Here is a 21,279-nt window from a genome sequence, read left to right as displayed (position 1 = left end):
GTGATAAATGGTATTGGAAACTGAGGATGGCAAGAAGAATTTGGTGGTGGGGGTTGAAGGATGAAATAGATATGTATCTCTAATACAGCAAAGATGGTACCAGAACTGAATGTATCAATCTACTGGGCTCAAGTATGAAGATCTGAGTTTGGCATTCGCATATGGGACTTATTATTGAAATCATAACAGTGATTTACAGTTGATATATTTTGCAACATCGAATGGTCATTCTACGTACAGAAAAGGCCTTCCCAGACTAGGGGGGTTGTGCCCATTTCTCTCCAATAGATAATAATATTCACAATTATACTACGGAGTATATATTATTATATATATACGAGTTGCAATATCCTAATCCCAATCAGCATCAAAGAATCCAGCATCCTTCATCTCTGAATAGTATGCTTCATCCAGAAGCCAATCTTCTTCCTGTATTGTTGACAAAACAGAATAATGATTAATGACCAAGTGAGGAATGAATGATCAAAATGAATCAATGTTGTAGAAGGCGCTAGTCAGTAGCGCCCGAGTAATACTCAGTAATAATAAGAAAAACAGCAAAACCAAAAAAAAAAATAATAATAAAAAAAAAAAAAATAAATAAAAAAATCTCAGCCGAGTTGGCAAGTTGGGCCAACTCGGGCGCCTAGGCCGCCTAATCGGCTGGCCAACTAATGTTCGCCTAAGGGTAAAATCCCCTTAGCCTATGGGCACCTAGCACCTAATCGGCTGCCTAGGCCAATTTTTGCAACAGTGAAATGAATACATGGATTATTATATCTACCTGAAAGAAGTCGGCCAAAAACGTAGCATAGATAAAGGGAAGATACAGAGAGTGATAGCAGATAACGCTCAAATCATATAACCTGCAATATTAACATTTCATGTTAAGTTGAAACCAATGGAACAATATAGTATTAAATTTGTTTGGATGATTAATTTCAGAAATGAAGTATATGCACTATGCAGTACCAGGAACCAAAGCCGATCCCAAATACACCAAGCCCACAAGCAAACAATACTGCCACATTAGTTGCGAACATAACTATGACATAGTTGTAGAAGGCTGGCCTTGCTGCAAATTTTTTTGTGGGAAAATGTTTTATAGCAAGAACAAAACAGAAAGAGTGAAAGGGTAACAAGGGGACTGAATAATGCAACTCACGAGGCAGATTATCTCTCCACTTCGAGAAGTGCACAAAATATATGTACCCATAAGCTGCAGTTAGCAGAAGCCTATAGGTAAACCATATGGCCCATTTTCCTCCATTTGCTGATCCAACATCAACGAAAAGTGGAATCCTAAATCCAAATACAAGAATTACCTGCCGACAGAGAGTAAAATTATGGGCACAAATCACCTGCCTGTTTAACTACTATTATTTTAACTGTGCATAACTCTTGGACAAACACTTCCAACAAGCATGAAATAAAACACATTCATCAACCATTAACCACTTTTGCAAAACAAACTCCCAACAAGGACATAAAAAGAAAAAAAGAAAAAAAAAAAGAAAAAAGAATATGACATGGGCTAAAATTGAACAGAAAAAGAACAAATGCCACAAGTTACTTAAAAAGTGAATTTAAGTTGGTTTGTGAAGAAATATGAGGGTGTGTTGGGTTCGAACATGGGAATGGGAATCAAATACTTGGTAATTGGAATGGGTTTTGGTGAAAGTATTTTGCATATTTGGTAGTAAGGTGGAATTGGAATGATTACCAATATTGAAGCTTTATTATGTATGACCCTATAATTGGTTTAAATGTTTTAAAAATGCAAAAACAAATAATCAATGCAATTGATATTAAGAGTGGCGATGAAGTGAGTAGACAATGCGGTGAGGAAGTTGATGAAGTGAGGAGAGACGAATGAGGAGGTACCGAAATGAGGAGGCAATGAAATGAGGGATAATGCTGAATTTATGGAATGATACCTTATTTTAGGTAATGGGTTTTGTAATTATAGGGGTAACCAAATCCTATACCTGTGTTATAAAAAGTTGTCAACCAAACAATGTGTATGACTTTCATTTCCATTCCTTATGTCTAACCCCATGAACCAAACACACCCCAGGATATATAAGACTAAATTGTTATTTGTAAGTTGTAGCCCAGTCCATTGCATTTACCAGCCTTCTTGGATTGATCCATTTGCTTAAAATATGGTCTAAAGCATTTTATGTAGACAAAAGCAGAGTGAAAACATACATCTTTCTCAGGAAGAAAAAGAAGAAGCTGGAACTCAACAGTGATCTTTCACACTCAATTAGGAAGAAATATACATGAAGCATCATAACCATAGTCTCACACTTTGGAGATGGATACAGTGTTACCTTTAATAGAACATCCACGCCAACGAAAAGGCCAGACACAAAGAAAGTGCGTGTTAAAGTTTCCAATCCAGTGGCATAATTCTCGTGAAGTAAGAAGGACATTAGACTAATCTCTAAACATAACATTCCAGAGGCTGCCAACAATGACAAAAGATTCCAAGCAACATCCTTTCCAGGAGCGCACTGCCATGCCTGTAGTATATCATTGTTCCAGTCAGTGAAGTAACTTCAAAATTTAAACAATTTTACAATCTTTCTTTCTTAAGATAATAGAAATACATTGACCATTTTAGCTAAACAAAACGATAAGAACGATAAGATTTTAAAAAAACTATAATTTACAATACTCTTGATTCAGCAGTGTGTTTTTCCGTAAACCAAATTACAGAACTCCAGAGTAATATACATCTGTATATTGGAACTTCTCTAATGCCCTAACAAGCACAAATGTTTCAAATGGACTTGCAACCTCAGCAACTAAGTGTCCAAAAAGCTGTTGTGTCACCACCTCTGAGCCCTATTTTATCTGGGTTTTCCCATGATCAATCAAAAACCAATTTAAATATAATAAAACCATTTTGTGTCACATTTTAAAAATCACAACATCCCTCTAAGTCTATCTTTACAAGTCAAATCTCAGTAACCGAGCAATGAGGACCAAACCAAGCACCAGAAAAGCTCAAAAAACTACAAATAGAACAAATTAAATAATATTTTTCATAGTTCTCTATGCAATAGAATTATTTAGGCCGCAACAAAATAGCTCAACTGTGGTCCTTTTTCCCTTATCAATCCAATTCTGAAGAGCAAATAAACTGAAATGCCAAAATATTGCAGATTAATTAATCAATTGAGAAAAGAATAGTACCTGCAGGGATGACCAGGCAAAGTTTACCAGAGTAGCAAACCACAATAGAGCATAATATGCAATCATTACATAAGACCCACGGTTCCTAAGCTTCTTTATATTCCTCTTTGCATGAAACCCTAGGTACAGTATAAACAGAATCGAAGGTACAATCAAAGCAGCGTCGTGCCAGAAACCACGGCACGCATTGGCGGAGGAGCTGTACCATCGGGAAATAAAGTGATTGCCGGCGGCGGATGCGGTGGCTACGCTAGCGGTCGGCGACGAAGCTCGACCTATGAATAAGGTTTCTGGAGTCCCGGACATTTTGAAGAACTGGAGATCAGAGAATTGATTTCATCGACGATTGAAACCCAAACTTTACAAAATCCTGGATCAGCAATATGTATAACTGGAATCGACTCGCAGTGGAAAAACCTATGTCAATATGGTTGAGATCGGCATAGTGAGAATTTCTGGAGGGGAAGTATACAAATTACCGGGAATAGGAACCCCACCAAGCAAACATTAAAGAAAGAAAGAAATAAATTATTGGAACTTCAATTGTAGGTGTAGAACAATTGAAGTTGGGAAAAGGATCAAATAGACCCTCGAACTTTAGCTTAATAGTCAATTAGGCCCATAAACTTTTTAATGGTGCAATTACATCCATCAACAATTCATTTAAGTGCAATGAAGTCCAAAAATAAATTAATGACCTGTTATCACAGGTCATTAGGGTTCAGGTCACTTTCCGGCGAATTTTGCGACAAAAAAAAAAAAAGTGACCGGCAAAATTTTCGACAAAAGAAGTGACCGGCGGAATTTTCGGCAAATCAGGGTCGGTTGCTGGTTACCTTTTTTTTTTTGTCTGAAAATTCGCCGGAAGGTGGCCTGAACCCTAATGACCTGTGATAGCAGGTCATTAACTTGTTTTTGGACTTCATTGCACCTAAATGAATGGTTGATGGGTGTAATTGAACCTTTAAAAAGTTTAGGGGCTTAATTGATTTTTAAGCTAAAGTTCGAGGGCCTATTTGGCCCTTTTCCCATTGAAGTTTAACCGGCTTTTCGGAGTGGGGATTCGAGATTCGGGTCAATTTTTTTATTTTCGGTTCGGTTCGATTTGAAAAGGTTCAATTTCGATTCGAGATTAATTCCGTTCGGTTTAAGAATCTCAATTGTTAATATTTTTAATTTTTTTAAATACACTATCAAACAATACATATCAAACAGTCTAAATTCAAAATCTAAACATTATGACATCCTCAATCGTGTGAAGATTTTGAGGGGATTTTACAAATGTGATTAGAAAAAGAGAAAATGATGTGGAAATAAAAAAGGGAGGAAAAAAAAAAAAAAAAAAAACAGTCACAGCTTTAATTTATGCACTGGCACTACTAGGGCTGTTAACGAACCGAACATAAACGAACGGAGCTTGTTCGTGTTCGTTTGTTAAGGAATTTGGAGTGTTCGTGTTCGTGTTCGTTTGTTAAGGTTTTTGAAAATCCTGTTCGTGTTCGTTTGTTAAGCGTTCGTTAGTGTTCGTTAACGTTCGCGAACACGTTCACGAACGTGTTCATTAACGTTAACGAACATGTTCGCGAACGTGTTTGTTAACGTTCGTGAACACGTTCGCGAACATGTTCATTAACGTTAACAAACACGTTCACAAACATGTTCATTAACAAGCACGTTCACGAACATATTCACTTACGTTCATGAACACGTTCGTGAACACTTAATAAACAAACACCTGCACATGTTCATGAACACAATTCGTTTGTGAACAATAAATAATCTATGTTCATGAATAGTAATTAAACAAACAACAAAACTAAAAAAATAACAAAACTAATACAAATAACTTAATAAGTCCATCCGTACGTAGCATCTAATATGAAAATAAAAATCCAAGTCCACATAATTTGTCTGCTCACATTACAAGCCAAAACAGTGCCAAAACATAAAAACATAAAGCATGATATATTTATATTCTGCATCCATCATCCAAAAGCTTAATACCTTAACTCCAAGTTCATTCCAGTGATATAGCCTTCACATCTTCAGTAAACTACATTAAATAATATATAATATATTGTTATATGACATAAAAAGTATTGAAAATAAATGATATAATAAAAGAATTGACAGTACTTACTTTTGGTTTTCTTTTCATATCATATAAGTTACGCAACCAGTCACTTCCACAAAGTAGCATTTGGACAGTATCGGTCCCCAAAGATGCCCGATATGTATCAATAACCCTACCACCAGCACTAAATGTTGACTCTGAAGCAACCGTTGTGATTGGAATTGATAAGATTTCACATGCCATTTTGGATAATACTCTAAACTTCAAGTTCATTGACTTCCACCAATCCAATGCATTAAATTCAACCGAATCCCCTTCACAAATATATACACCCTCCTGTAAATAAGTATCCAATTCAGACTTCACATGTTGGACGGTATCAACATTTCTCACAAATTTCTCAAATTTTGATCTCCCAGTTTCAACAGCCGGTCCATTCCCTTTCCAAACAGTAGTAACACCTTGCACAGAAGTATTCCTTGCTTGAGAATCATTTTCCATTAATTGGTTTGAAGCTGTTGTATGTTTATCCAAATAGATCCTGTATAACTCATACAAAGCATCACGAACAATACCAATTTGTGTAGTAGCTTCATTTTCAGAATAAATGACTGGAAAAGCAAATTGGATAAATGTCATCTTATTTCTAGGATCTAAAACAGCAGCAATAGACAGTAATAGATTGCTACTACCCCAATATTTGTCAAACTTATGCTGCATCCTTTGGGCCATGTTTTTCATCCAAGGTTCTACACTTTCAGACTTTTGACCGAGAATTTCTTTGATGTTATATAGTTCAGGAAGAAACAAATTTGCTGTTGGATATTCAGAACCTATATTCAAAAAACAAATACTTTAATTATATAACAATCATATATATTGAAATGTATAAAATTTAGAACTGTATAATAAATTACCTGAGATAATTTTAGTAACTTCATTGAAATGCACCAATAAAGAGCAAATCTCTTCAACCCTTTGCCAATCATCCTCAGAAGGCAAGCATTTGTAATTTGGATCTCGAAGTTGATACCGAGGAAATACTTGCTTGAAATCCAAAGCACAAGACAACATAGCAAATGTTGCATTCCACCTAGTGCAACAATCTAAAATCAACTTCTTGTTAGGCACTTGGAGCTGTTTGCAAATCTCATTAAAACTATGCAACCGTTGAGGTGAAGCACTAATATACTTGACACTATCTCTGACATTTTCAATGATAGACTTAATCTCAGAAAGGCCATCTTGCACAAGAATGTTCAATATGTGTGCACAACAACGAACATGAAACAACTTACCTTCTAGTGGCAAAGTTGTATGAAAAGAAAGAGAGTCATGCAACAACCTCACAGCTGAATCATTATAAGAAGCATTATCCACTGTGATTGTCCACACTTTCTCTTCAATACCCCATCCTTGCAAACATTTGTATATTGCATCACAAACACATGTACCGGTATGCGGGGGAAGCACTTCAACAAAGTTTAGAACTCTTTTCTGCAACTTACTGTCCATGTCCACAAAATGAGAAGTTATCACCATGTATTGAATGTTCTGATTTGATGTCCATATGTCAGTTGTGATACTAATTTTGTCAACTGAATTCAACAATCCTTGTACTCGTTTCTTTTCTAGCTCATAAGTTGACCAACAATCTTTTGTGGTTGCTGTTCGACCAATCCGCTCATAATATGGACTTGCAGATTGCATGACTATGTTGAAGAGTTCATACTCAACAAACGAAAATGGCAATTCATGAACCATAATCATGTGAGATATAACCTCCCTCATCCTTGCTTGATCATACTTCCAACTCTGAACACCACTGACACTCTCCGATTTTTGTGTCGATGGAACCACACAAATGTTCCTTTGCCCTGAAAGATTGATTCTGCGTTTTATGCAATTGTCTAAATGTCTTTTATATTGTGTGGTTGTGCCATCCTTTTGCTTTTTCAATTTAAAGTTGCAATGATTGCATTGCACTTTTTCTTCCCCATTCTCAAGTCTCACCACTGTCATTTCGTGCCAAATAACTGATGATTTTTTCCTTTGCTTCTTCTTATAAGGTTCACCTTCTCCTTCCACTTCTTCAACTTCTCTGCCAATGTCCTTTTCAACATCACCTTCAAATCCGATGATTTCCACATTTGGATGATTTGGTGTTGGATTTAGTTCTTCCATTTCAATAGGTATTGTTGAAGAACCAACACTTGGACTTGAAAGTTCATCAATTGTGTTGTAATCTTCGTAAGACATAGCTATTATAAAAAAATGTATACAATATCTTATATTCTTTCTATAATGCAAAAAAACAAACAAAAAAAAAAACAAACAAAAAAAAAACAAACAAAAAAAAGTAGAGAATACAGAATACTACCACATTGACATAGTACAATATGTTATATTGTTCTTCTTCATCTTGTCCAGTTATCCAACAAGCTAAACAAGAAAATTCAAAGAACAAATAAACACACAAATACAATGTCAAAGTGGCATACTAGCTTACAAGTGAATCTAAATTCAATAATATTAAATTATAAAAAGAACAAAAAATAAAAATACCGTGTATGTGTTTTTAAAGCTTCGAGGATGATTGAAACAACAGTCAGCAGCAAGCAAGAAATCTGAGGATTAAACAATAGGATTAAATACAAAACACTAAAGTATATTGTTTCAATTAAACAATAAACAATAATAAAATAATTACTGTTTTAAGCAAGAAACACAACTAATCTACTATATATTTAATTTCTTTCTCTCTATTTTCAAAGAAAGGAAACAGTAGGAATTAGGATTAAACAAGAAACACTTAAATTTCTCTCTATTTTCAATTAAACAATAAACAATAATAAAGTAATTACTGTTTTAAGCAAAAAAACACTACTAATCTACTAGTTAATTTCTTTCTCTCTGTTTTCAAAGAAAATAAACAGTAGCTTATTTAATTTCTTTCTCTCTATTTTCAAAGAAAGGAAACAGTATGAATTTCTTTTTCTATTTTCAGTTAAACAATAAACACTAATGAATTTCTCTCTATCTTAAACAATAAGATAGAAGGATTAAACAGTAGCAGATCGTATGTGAGTATACTTTTAATATACAAGTTAATACTACTATTCTAGAGGGGAATACTTTTTAAACAGCAGCTAAGGATTAAACAGTACAAGTGAATACTTTTACTATCCAAAATAAAAACAAAAAAAATCTTTTACAAAAAAAAATTAAATAAATAAATAAGAGAGAGATTAAGAGAGAGATCTACGTATTTACTATTTACAGAGGTACAAAGGTGGATGGCGGACGGTGGTGGCTATGGCCGCCGACGTTGGCTGAGGTGGTGGCTACGACGGACGGTGATGGCTGGGCAGGTGGCTGCGGTGGAAGGCAATGGCTGGGCAGGTGGCTACGGCGGACGACGATAGCTGGGCAGGTGGCTACGGCGGACGGCGATAGCTGGGCAGGTGGCTGCGGCGGACGGTGATGGCTGGGCAGGTGGCTGCGGCGGACTGCGTGAGCGAGATGGAGGTGTGAGCCGTGAGCGATTGAGCGGAGAAGACGGGAAATCTGAGCGGAGAAGACGGCGGACTTCGTTGAAGACTAGAGACTACGATTTGTGAAACAAAAGAGGGAAATCTGAAGTGGAAAACCCTAGTCATGAATGTGACTTGTTTAAATTACCAAATTACCCATGTCTATGTTTATATATAATATATATTATATATATTAGTATATATATAAATATATATTTATATGTTTGTGAACATGTTCACGAACATTAGTAAACGAACATAAACGAGCTTGTTCACAAACATTATTAAACGAACACAAACGAGCTTGTTCACGAACATTACTAAACGAACACAAACGAGCTTGTTCACGATCTCTTAGCAAACGAGCTTACAACTGTTCAAGCTCTGTTCGTTTATTAACCGAGCTCTAAATTTTGTTTGTTAATGTTCGTTTACCTTAACAAACGAACATAAACGAACGCTTACCGAACACGAACACGAGTAGTTTGCCGAAAGCTCTGTTCGCTAACACCCCTATGCACTGCATGCTACTTGGCCTTCACGCAGTCTTGGCTGCAATTGTTTATTTAATAGACTGCAATTGTTTATTTAATACAATGAGCTCCACCACTTATAAAATCCCCTAAATAACAGGACAACATCATCCATCTATCTCCTCTCTCATCCATCTTGTCTTTTTTTTTTTTTTTTTCTTAAAATCTATGCAAAATCTCCTTATTGGGGATGACCTAAGGGCATCCTCAATAGTGGTAGAATTTTGAGTAGATTTTGCAAGTGTGATTAGGAAATAGAAATGAGTGAAAAGAAAAAAAAAAAAAGAGTTAATAACCAATTTGGTCCTCCGACTATTGCGAAACTACCGATTTGATCCTCGACTATATTCCTTACCAAATTAAGTCCTCAACTATCTAATTTTTACCCGATTTCGTCCTCCGTCCATTTGACCGTGAATCCACCGTCTTCTCCAATGACAATAATGTAAATACACATAGCTATTTGACCGTGAAACCTTCGTCGCTGGCAGCCTCTGATCACCGGCCTCTGTCTTCTAGAAAGTGTAGTTTTGAGCTCTGATCAAGATTCAAAATATCACAAGCAAGGAGAAAAGTATATAAATCAAGAAACATGCATACACAATCAATCCGCGATGCTCATCCCCACACAATGCAAGCTCAACCACAAGTCTTGTGCAAACCCGTGTAAACCATATGACAAACACCCCAGCGGGGTTGAGAATGGAGAGGGTTTTCAGGTAAATTTGCCTGGTGTTGATCCCGAGCTCCTCGAGAAGTTGCGTCTCGTCGTCGAACCCAGTGGAACCACCAACGCCGTCGCCGCCTATAGCGGTGGATGCGAAGTGGGGAGTTGAGAAAAGGGAAGAGGCGGCGGCGGAACCCACATCGAAGGATATAAAGGGGATGCTAGGGTTGGATGACTTGGGTGGCTGAAACGGCGCTGCCGATTGAGGAGGGCGTTGCTGCGTTCCCGTGTTCCCACCTTGCCGGAAAACTACCGGTGGGACGTTGAATTCCTTCACCATCAGCTATAGATCTTCAAATATCATTGCTAACAAAAAATCGAAATTGAGTTAAAATCGTTCTATGAATGCGAAAATACAGTTAAATTAAGGGGGTTTTCGACCCAATTTCGAAAGTACAAAGCAAATGGAAGAAGAAGATTCCGTCGCTGCCAGCCTCTCGCCGTCTGCTTGCAATTCCTTCTTTATGTTTCGCGATTCAGGTATCATTTTCGTGATTCAGCTCAGCAAACCCTTGAATTTGGGGGCAATGGCTATTGAATCAAACCGGCGTCATCTCTCTCTCTTCCTCCGCCTTCACGTTTTGCAGCGCTAGAACCTCGACCACCGTCTTAAGGATGCTTTTGGGACGATGATCCATGGATTTAGCTCTGAAGTGAATATGATTATCCTGTCTAAAATCCTCGTCGCCCAAGTCGAAGCTGGCGGATTTCTTGGGGACCACCTGTAACACCCCCTAAAAACAAGCTATTTAAAAGCCTTAAACATGCAGATAACTGAGCTAAACAACAAAACACAGCGGAAGACCGAAAGATAACTAGATAAACATAAGTCCAAATCACGGGGTGTTATGCCTAGGGCTGTTAACGAACCGAACATAAACGAACGGAGGTTGTTCGTGTTCGTTTGTTAAGGAATTTGGAGTGTTCATGTTCGTGTTCGTTTGTTAAGGTTTTTGAAAATCCTGTTCGTGTTCGTTTGTTAAGCGTTTGTTAGTGTTCGTTAACGTTCGCGAACACGTTCACGAACGTGTTCGTTAACATTAACGAACATGTTCGCGAACGTGTTTGTTAACGTTCGTGAACACGTTTGCAAACATGTTCGTTAACGTTAAAAACACGTTCACAAACATGTTCATTAACAAGCACGTTCACGAACATATTTATTTACATTCACGAACACTTAATAAACAAACACATGCACATGTTCATGATCACAATTCGTTCGTGAACAATAAATAATCTACGTTCACGAACAATAATCAAACAAACAACACAACTACATAACTAATATAATATAATATAATATATATGTTTGTGAACATGTTCGCGAACATTATTAAACGAACACAAACGAGCTTGTTCACGAACATTATTAAACGAACATAAACGAGCTTGTTCAGGAACATTAGTAAACAAACACAAACGAGCTTGTTCACGATCTCTTAGCAAACGAGCTTACAACTGTTCAAGCTCTGTTTGTTTATTAACCGAGCTCTAAATTTTGTTTGTTAATGTTCGTTTACCTTAACAAACGAACATAAACGAACGCTTACCGAACACGAACACGAGTAGTTTGCCGAAAGCTCTGTTCGCTAACACCCCTAGTTATGCCACGTTCACCAAAAGGATGAACGCTACGGCAACATCTGCAATGTTTACAACTAATCCATAGTCTCAAAGGTCTACAACTAAACTGGCACACAGGCCACAAAACAAGACGGAAGCTATACTAGCAAGCACTAGACCGCGCACTCGTCTAGACGTCACCTGAAAGAACACAATAAAACATGGGACGACGCCCGGTCAGCGAATAATGCTGGTAACCCACCAATACATGTGAAATATCATACATAAATAAGATATACACAAAATCATTTGCGAAACAGAATGTATATATATATATATATATATATATATATATATATATATATATATATATATATATATATATATATATAAAAGTACAAAACCAAGAGTAATAGTCAACACAAGACTCAACACTCTCTCAACAAGGATACGGGAACACATCCCAAAACCACAAAGGACAACCACAACACAAAGGATAAAGACAAGACCGATGGCAACACATGCCTAGGCAACACATGCCTTTGTGACTACACACGTCACAAGAAGAGAACTCACCACATCGGCTACACAAGCCCTCGTGACATCATTCATCACGAGTTGACATGCCTTCCTTATGCCCGGTTCCAACCTTATGGCCACCCCCAACCTTATGTCTAGTTCCAACCTTTACCTCCAGGACCCCTGTACACCAAGTCCAACCTTATTCCTCCGAGGACCGTCGTCCCCTCTCCAACAGATCTCCAACAGAACCACCGATTTCATAGTACACGAGGGTACCGATCACACACACGGCAACACATGCCACCCAAGAATCGCGTGAACCTTACACAAAGGTCACAACTCTATAATCACGTCACGGCCACCACGAGGACCGCTGCAATACCTTGGTGACTAGTGTCCCATACCACTAATCGTGCAATCCAGGTAAAGCCACACACACATCACACCACAACAGGAATCAATCAACGGATCACAACGAAGATATGAAACCATACCCAATCAAGGAATGGATCACAGTCCAACAACAACAACGATGAATAACACAAGTTATCATCAACCAATCGGAAGGTACAAACAACTCACATGCTAGCATTTGAACACCGAACTAGCATGCTCATCAAACGGGTAAACCAAAGATAGTTCCGAAGAACACACAAGACTCATCACAGTTCAACGAAACACAATGTTGAACACTTAGCACGATTCAAGACACCAAAACCTACATGGAATCCTACCATATAGTTCTAGACATACGAAACATCAAGAAGACACTCAAATAGTTCCACAAAAGAACATCGGGAAGTCAAAAGACCAACTACCGAATCAAAAGAATCACGGGGAACAAATCCCCACACAACCAACATAGTGTACCCGCGGGTAGGCCCCTACCCGTGGTCCTGCCCGCGGGTACAGGCCCTTTCACAACGTGTACCTCGCGGGTGGGCGGCGAGTTGGACCCCTACCCGCCGTTCCGCCCGCGGGTACACCCCTGTACCACAACAAAACACTTCGCGGATTTTCATCTCCAAACTCAAATTCAAGTCCAAGACATGCCAAATCTCACCAAATACAACAAAATGACTTGAATCAAAGGAAATGTCAAGCAATGGCACACAAGAACCCTAAACACAAGCTCTAGATATGCATTTTCACAAGACAATGCATAAACACTCACATTTCATAGCAAAACACATGTAGAATCCAAGAAATATTCATATAGGTAAGCAAAATAGATTTTGTAGAGCATGAGTTACCTCTTGTAGATTAAAGACTTCACTTTACACCTCAACAAGCTCCTCACTAGGCTCACCTTCCAAACCCACTTCAAGAACATACCAAAAGATCATAAAGATCTTATCTTTAAGAAAAGACACCTTAGATAAAACCAAAAACACAAGATGAACTTAGATCTTACCCTCCTAGATGCCCAAATATATGAAAGGTTGAATCTTGGAAGCAACTCTTGAAGTTTTGGCAAGGTTCCAACTTGGCTTGGAAGAAAAGCTACTCACCTTTTTAGAGATAAGGTGGAGCTAGATTTTTAGAAAAGTGTAAGGAGATAATAAATGTGGTCTACTAGGTTAGATGACAATACCAACAACAAGTGAAAGGTCAAGAATACCCTTACTAACATTAGGAAGTGTAAGGAACAAGGGAACTCCTTACAAAGCTCAATGTACAACTTTGACTTTGGGGTTGACTAGTCAATTACTAGTCCCCAACTATTAAATTTCAGGAATTAAATTACAATTTGAAATAGGATTAATTACTTCAATTAATCCCTTAATTGAATTTGGATTTCGGGGTGTCACACCACCGACGCCATGGAGAAGAAGCCAACGCTGGAGAAGAGGCCAGTGAAAGATGACATGAGTATTTACATTATTGTCCTTCATTTAGACGATGGATTCACGGTCAAATGGACGGAGGACGAAATCAGGTAAAAATTAAATAGTTGAGGACTTAATTTGGTAAGGAATGTAGTCGATGACCAAATTGGTCGTTTTACAATAGTTGGAGGACCAAATTGGTTATTAACTAAAAAAAAAAACAAAAATACAAAATCAAAAACTGAAAAAATCCTCAAAATCCCCAAAATTTTGACAAAATCCTTTAAATAACAACCCCAACCCTCTCTCTCCTCTCTCCTCTCCCCTCCAACACATCAACTTTTTCTTAAAATATGTACACAATCCCCCTAATGGGGATATCATAACAAAATAGCAATTCAAAGTTCAAACAGACCTTTACAGACTAAGTACTAATTACCAAATATTAGTTGACTTTTTTGTCCAACCGACAATTTAGTTGGCTCACTTGGAATTTTTTGCTAACAAGATAAAAAATCATCCATTTGTATAGTTAATACTAGTTTTTTTACCCGTTTTGCGCGAATTGGATAATGCCCAAAAATAATTTTTAAATAAGTATTTCAAAGTATATCAATACAATATTATATAGGAGATGTATGTTCATGCATAGGTAAATAAATGTTGAATTTGTTTATTTAAATCGGTAATTTAAAGTATATAAATGCAAGATAATATATGATAGATGGATTATAATTGTCACTAAAATAAATGTTTGCAACTTTGTAATAACGTTAATCTAAATACTTAGTCTAAAAGCGATAGTCTAAATAAATACTACTTTTAATTTAAATTTCTCTAATTTTTCTTAATTCTCTTTTGGGTAACATTATCATTATCTTCATCTTCAGTACATGTCCTCTTTTTTGTTTTTTTTTTTTTTTTTTTTTTTGTTTTTATTATTTTTATTGGTAGTGTGTCATGTGCAATTGGGTTACTGGTGGTAGCATAGACAATCGTTATGCTATGTAACCGTGTCCACCTTGCAAGGTGGACACGGTTCTATGTTTATAATTACTTAACTATATGTTCATAGTTATAAAGTTATATATTCATAATTTTTGAACATCATATTCATAATTATTGAACTCTATATTCACAATTACAGAACTCTATGTTCATAATTACTAAATTATATTTTCATAATTATAAAGCTATATATTCATAATTTTTGAACTTTATATTCACAATTATTGAATCCATATATTTCTATATTCATAATTACAGAATTATATGTTCATAATTATGTTCACAACTCTATGTTCATAATTTTTAAAATATATATTCATAATTATAAACAGTTTTGGAACCGTGTCCACCTTGCAATGTGGACACGGTTCCACAACATAATTTGCTTAGCACAAAGGGATACATCGTGCAATGAGATTATAGTGTAGGAAGCTTTAGATTTGTCTTGCTGTGTATATGACTGTGAGCTTAGTTGTATTATGAACTCTTTATCTTACAAGCACCTATTGATATTTGGTAGTGGTAGTTTTTCCCCTACATGTTTCATGTGTTGTGAGATGTGTATCGTAGGTTATCATGTGAAAGTGCAAAAGCATAATTGAAATATTAAGTTTTGTTCTAAATAATCAAAAGAATATTAATTAAAAAAAAAAAAAACCTAAATTTGTTTTTTTTTTCAAGAAAATCAAATGATTTTTAAAGTTCCTGATTTATAATCATTGATGCTCAACTTTGGGCTAATTATTTGACCAAAGTTTATGTTAAATTATATATATATATATATATATATATATATATATATATATATATATATATATATATATATATATATATATATAGGGTTGAGTTCAAATGAGGACAACAATATATAGAGGACTGTGAGGACAAATAATGGGTACACAACAAATTAATACCAGACACACAACTTAATACATAATGGCACACAAGAATAAATGTAAACATCAGGTTTCGAACCCAGGCTCTATAAATTAACAAATCTAGCACGCGACATACAAACTGTGGCACACGACTATATTCGACCATGCACACGACATACCGGCTAATGGCACACACTACATCTGTCCTCACAATCCTCTATAATATACTTGTCCTCATTTGAATACACACACACACACACACACACACACACACACACACACACACACACACACACATATATATATATATATATATATATATATATATATATATATATATATATATATATATATATATATATATATATATAATTACAATCATATAAGAACCCATCTTTAGGTAGGAACATAGGAACTAAGCTTAGCCTTTTATCTTGATCAATCAATGATTTATATTTTTAATAATTTTAATAGGTTATTTTATGTTAGAGGGATTTTATTAAAGGCATTAGGGGTAGTTTAGGATTTTTAACCGCAGATCTGGGATGTGAGTGCGTAATATTCGGCTTACGCTGCTTCTGTTCTCCTCTCATTCAGACATCAGTTTGGGATTGAATAGGAGTCCTTCGTTTTCCCTGCTTTTGTTCTCAATCCTATTCACGCCTTGTCGCCATTCGCTTTCTTCAATTTGAAGTGTTGAATCCGAAGTTAACAATTGTGAGGAAGGTATATGCCTGCATATTCCAATATAATCTTCAACATGGGTTTTTCTCTCCTTTTTTTTAAGTGCTTGATTGGCTATTTTTTGGATTATCAAACAACATTCTTCATCCACGGAAAACACATCAGTGGTAATGCCGCATCCGAATATGCAGATGTGGGCCTGCCTAGTGTGATGACTTGTGCCAATTACTTGAAGCTTCCTCTCCATACTGCACCAAGGTATTAGTTTGATTTTATATTGGGATAGGTGAAATCTAAGCAAAGGTCTCCACTGGAGTCCCACGAAAACATAATTCAGTAACTCTTGTAAAGTCTTGCATTTTTGTTTGCTTTTTGTACATTAAATGATTTCTTCCCTTGTGAGCTTTTATCTTAATTGCTCTCTTTTATATTTGGATTAGTCAAAATGTGACTGTGCTCATAGCCATAAAGGAAGTGTTGAAAATAAGAGAGTTGAAATTTGGCATTTCTGATACTGGACAACAGTAAAGTATATTGTTTGCCCAATGATGCTGATCTCAATTATAATATTATAATTTATATATCCAGGTTTTGCCATTTCAAATTGGGAGAGTTTGCCGATGGCGGACCACCACCGTTGAGCGTTTGAAGCACAAGGTTGAATCCCACCATGCATAGCAGGTAGACAGGATTGCAACAAAGGAAATGCCAAGTCTGGGTCAACACATGTTGTTTTTCCCGCATGCAACCAAAACACATTAACTTCGTGTCACCCTCCTCACACTTTACATTTTGCTTCTACTTTATATTGAACCCTTTATTTTATCATTTCTAGATTTACCATAATGTTTATGATGTACTATGTTAATTATTGTTTGATGAATTTAGATACAAACACGTTATTGTTCATAGGATGACATAGTTTTTCTTTAAAGAAATAAAATAAAATTTTGAGTGTACCCCAGGTATCTATTCTCAAATCAATGATTAATCATTAACGTTTGTCACATGTTTACTGTTAAACACGTTTAGGGGGTAATGGTGCATGCACAGTCGGATACGGGTGCATGCAAACATTCGCTAACCTAAGTACACACGGTATTTCGTATATCAGTTTTCATGAGTATCATGGCACAAACTCGTTAACCCTAGTGCACACACAATTCTATCAAGTGCACAGACAATTCTATCTAAGTGCACACACAACACAATCCAAGTGCACACCAAAATATGTAAAATCTTTTCATATACAAATTAATTCTGTAAATTATGGCACACACAGTGTAACTCAAGTGCACATAGCAACCCAAGTGCACACCCTAATCTATTAACCAAAGTGCACACAGTTCAACCCAAGTGCACGCCAACTTGTTTTACGTCTTTTCATCCACACACTCATTATTTACGTTATGACACATGCAGTTTAATCCAAGTACACAACATTGTCTTTAACATCAATTTAGTTTTCGTGAATTCATTCTTTTAGTATTTTTGCACATTATGGCTCACACAACACAATCCAAGTGCACACCAAAATGTTTAACTTCTTTTCATACTTGAACTAATTCTGCAAATTATGGTACACACAATGTAACCCAAATGCACACCATAATCTATCAACCCAAGTGCACACCAACTTGTTTCGCACAATATGGCACACACAGTTTAACCCAAGTGCTCACCATAGTCTATCACATCAATCTAGTTTTCGTGAAATCATTTTGTTAGTATTATTGCACATTATGACACACACAGTTTAACCCAAATGCACACCAACTTGTTTAAAGTATTTTCACACACACACACTAATTATGCACATTACGGCACACACAGTTTAACCCAAGTGCACATTCTATTATATCACATTAACCCGTTGTCCGTGAATTCATTTTGTCATAATAATTGCACATTATGGCACACAGAGTTCAACCCCATGCACACCAACATATTTAACGTCTTTTCACATCAATCCTCCCAAATGTACGGGGGAGTTGATCAAACTTAATTTGGTGCCTCATTATTACCCCAAACTAGGTAGAAGAAAACATGTGTGAATTTACATAAATTTTAGTTTCGTACAAGGATGTCGCCATTAACAATAAGAAAGAAAGAAACATTTTTTTTTCTTCTGGACGAAACTTACCATTAAGATAGAGATAGGAAAGGATTGGGATATTGATTCACAACTCCAAAAGATTTCTTACTTTTTTTCGCCACCTAAAATCATGAAAAGAATCACATTATAATATTTCCCTTTATTTGGTTGCCATACAAAATTACATCCATATCCTTTATTATTATTATTTTTTAAATCTGGACATTAAATTCAAATATAATCTTGACCATTGATTAGGAAAAAATGGTTGGCTTGGATTAGTTCTTAAGTTCCTACCTAAGGATGAGTTCTTACTTGAAGCCAACCCTATATATATATATATATATATATATATATATATATATATATATATATGTTTAACAATTATGCAAACTCTAATTGGGATGTGGTTCGAACCTAAAACCTTTTTATAGAAATTAATAAATAAGTTAAAGAATAATAAATAGTTAACGGAATATTCCGTTACTAAAGTTTATACTAACAGAATTTAGGGTTATTTAAGGGAATAAAATAATATAATAGAGGGTAAATAAGAAAATTATTAAATAATACTAAAATCAAAATAATATGAACCATTCATTTTAAGAAACAATTACATCGACATTTTTTTGTTCCCGTTAAGGGCCTAACATTATTGGCTCTTATTAAATTTGTATATGTAGATTTGGAGAACAAATGTCAAATAGTGTATAATTAATTTTTAGATACAATCTGTCATTACTTGTCAAAATATATTTCCAGTCTACGGGAAATATATTCCTGTACTGAAAATAATATTTCAGTGCTTTCAAGCAGTGGAAAGATATCTCCAAACAGTAGAAATCAAAATTAGAATGATGTTGAAGCACATTAATTTCATAGAAACATGAAACTAAGAAAATACCGAATATTGTAAGAATAACTCAAGTTAGCGATAATTGTGAGGCAAAGAATAATTACGGCAAATATCAAAACTGCAAAGTAGAAAATAAGCAATAAAAAAATCAAATAAAAAAATTTAAGAGAGATACCAGTGAGAGTATAAGCTGAACGACGAAGTAGGCAACAATAAATTTGGATTTACTTCTTTTATTATTATTATTATTATTAAAAACAAAAATGTATTTGGTTCGGGTTTTTTTTTTTTTTTTTTTTAATACCGAACCGTTCAGTTCAGTTTTTTACCGAACCGTTCGATATACAAAAATCTATTACTGTTCAGTTATTCAATATATTACCGAACCGAACTAGTTCTGTTTGAGAAAAATCGAACTGAATTGCTCACCCCTAATTTAACTTATGGCAAATTATAATATTTTTTGGTAAACTCTGCTAAAAAAAGGTAATGTTATATTTATTTTCAGGTTTTACTTTTAAAATTTCACTTCTTAAGAACATGTCTTTAGGAGAAAACTAAGAATCAATTTTATCTTAAAATTGGAAGGATTAAATTATAGGGAAAATGATACTTTTCCCTCCTGAGTTATATATGCTTATAACATTTTTTTCCCCTGAGTTATTCATGTACTCACATTTACCCCTCAATTATGTTAAAAGTGGTGATTTTTCTCCTCTTTAATATTAGATGGATATTTTTACCCTTAAAAATAAGTATTTCATTTATTTTTATTCTCCAACAAATTATTGCTTGTATGTATGGATGACCTTGGTTCAGTTCAACCTAACCGGACACTATAGCAACCGAATCAAAAAGTAGGGACGATTCTAGTTACGATTCAGAACGGGAAAAATAAAATAAAATAAAATAATTGTTGAATTTAAATTATTTTAAAAATAAAAAATAGAATTTACAAAAATAAATAAATAAATTTCGATTTGAATCGTAACCAGTTCAGAATTTATTTATTTATTTTTGTAAATTATATTTCTTATTTTTCAAATAGTCTAAATTTAATAATTATTTTATTTTATTTTATTTTTCCGGTTCTGAATCGTAACCAGAACCGTCCTTACTATTTTGATTCGTTTGTTATAGTGTCTGGTTAGGTTCGAATCGAACCGTGGTCATCCATACATACAAGCAATAATTTGTTGGAGAAGAAAAATTAATAAAATACTTATTTTTAAGGGTAAAATTGTCCATCTAACATAAAATGAAAAAAAACCGCCACTTTTAATATAACTGATGGGACAAATGTGAGTACATGAATAACTCATAGGGAAAAAGTGATATAAGCATATAACTCGTGTAAAAAAGTATCATTTTTCCTAAATTATATTTTAAAAAATATAATGACATTTTCGTAATTATCAACAATTTTACTATGTAAATTTGAATACTAAAATATGCAATTCTCATAATTTTCTAGCTTTGCACATTTAGTATTAAAAGACTGTACTTAAATTTTAGAATTGATAGAGTTTTTTGTTTTATTTGTGATACGGGTAATTCCCGCGTATATATATTGTATGTCCCATATTTATGAACAATAGTGTATGTATGAATAAGGTAGAGTAGACAAGTAGAAATAACTCAAAAGGTTCTTTTATTCATAGTGTTCTTGTGTTTTTTTTAGAGAGAAGGGAGAGGATTTGTATCTAGAGAGATAGAGAGAATGGCAGTTACTCCTAAAATGAAGGGTCAAGTGCCCTTAAATAAGTGCAA

The 21,279-nt window shown here is 35.1% G+C and overlaps 1 protein-coding gene across 1 annotated transcript; it reads right to left on the bottom strand.

Annotated features, from left to right (window-relative positions):
• Positions 1 to 147: 147 nt before the first annotated feature.
• On the bottom strand, positions 148 to 3,705 carry LOC109193473 (transmembrane protein adipocyte-associated 1 homolog). The gene is made up of 6 exons (XM_019344306.1): positions 3,205 to 3,705; positions 2,337 to 2,528; positions 1,166 to 1,325; positions 973 to 1,075; positions 785 to 866; positions 148 to 429 (listed from the first exon to the last, which is right to left on the bottom strand). Exons 1-6 carry the CDS (start codon positions 3,508 to 3,510, stop codon positions 352 to 354), a joined length of 921 nt encoding a protein of 306 aa, XP_019199851.1. The 5' UTR covers positions 3,511 to 3,705; the 3' UTR covers positions 148 to 351.
• Positions 3,706 to 21,279: the final 17,574 nt, after the last annotated feature.

Source organism: Ipomoea nil, unplaced genomic scaffold (genome assembly GCF_001879475.1).
Source record: "Ipomoea nil cultivar Tokyo-kokei standard unplaced genomic scaffold, Asagao_1.1 scaffold1895, whole genome shotgun sequence".
NCBI lineage: Eukaryota > Viridiplantae > Streptophyta > Magnoliopsida > Solanales > Convolvulaceae > Ipomoea > Ipomoea nil.
Note: the sequence above shows the minus strand (reverse complement) of the source record. Positions and strands in the feature narration are given on the sequence as shown.

Coding starts and splice junctions, on each gene's coding strand:
- LOC109193473 (XM_019344306.1), bottom strand. CDS start 3,510: ATGTCCGGGACTCCAGAAACCTTATTCATAGGTCGAGCTTCGTCGCCG. Junction 2,529..3,204: donor TTGCCTGGTCATCCCTGCAG/GTACTATTCTTT, acceptor GATATACTACAG/GCATGGCAGTGCGCTCCTGG. Junction 430..784: donor TTTTGGCCGACTTCTTTCAG/GTAGATATAATA, acceptor TCAACAATACAG/GAAGAAGATTGGCTTCTGGA.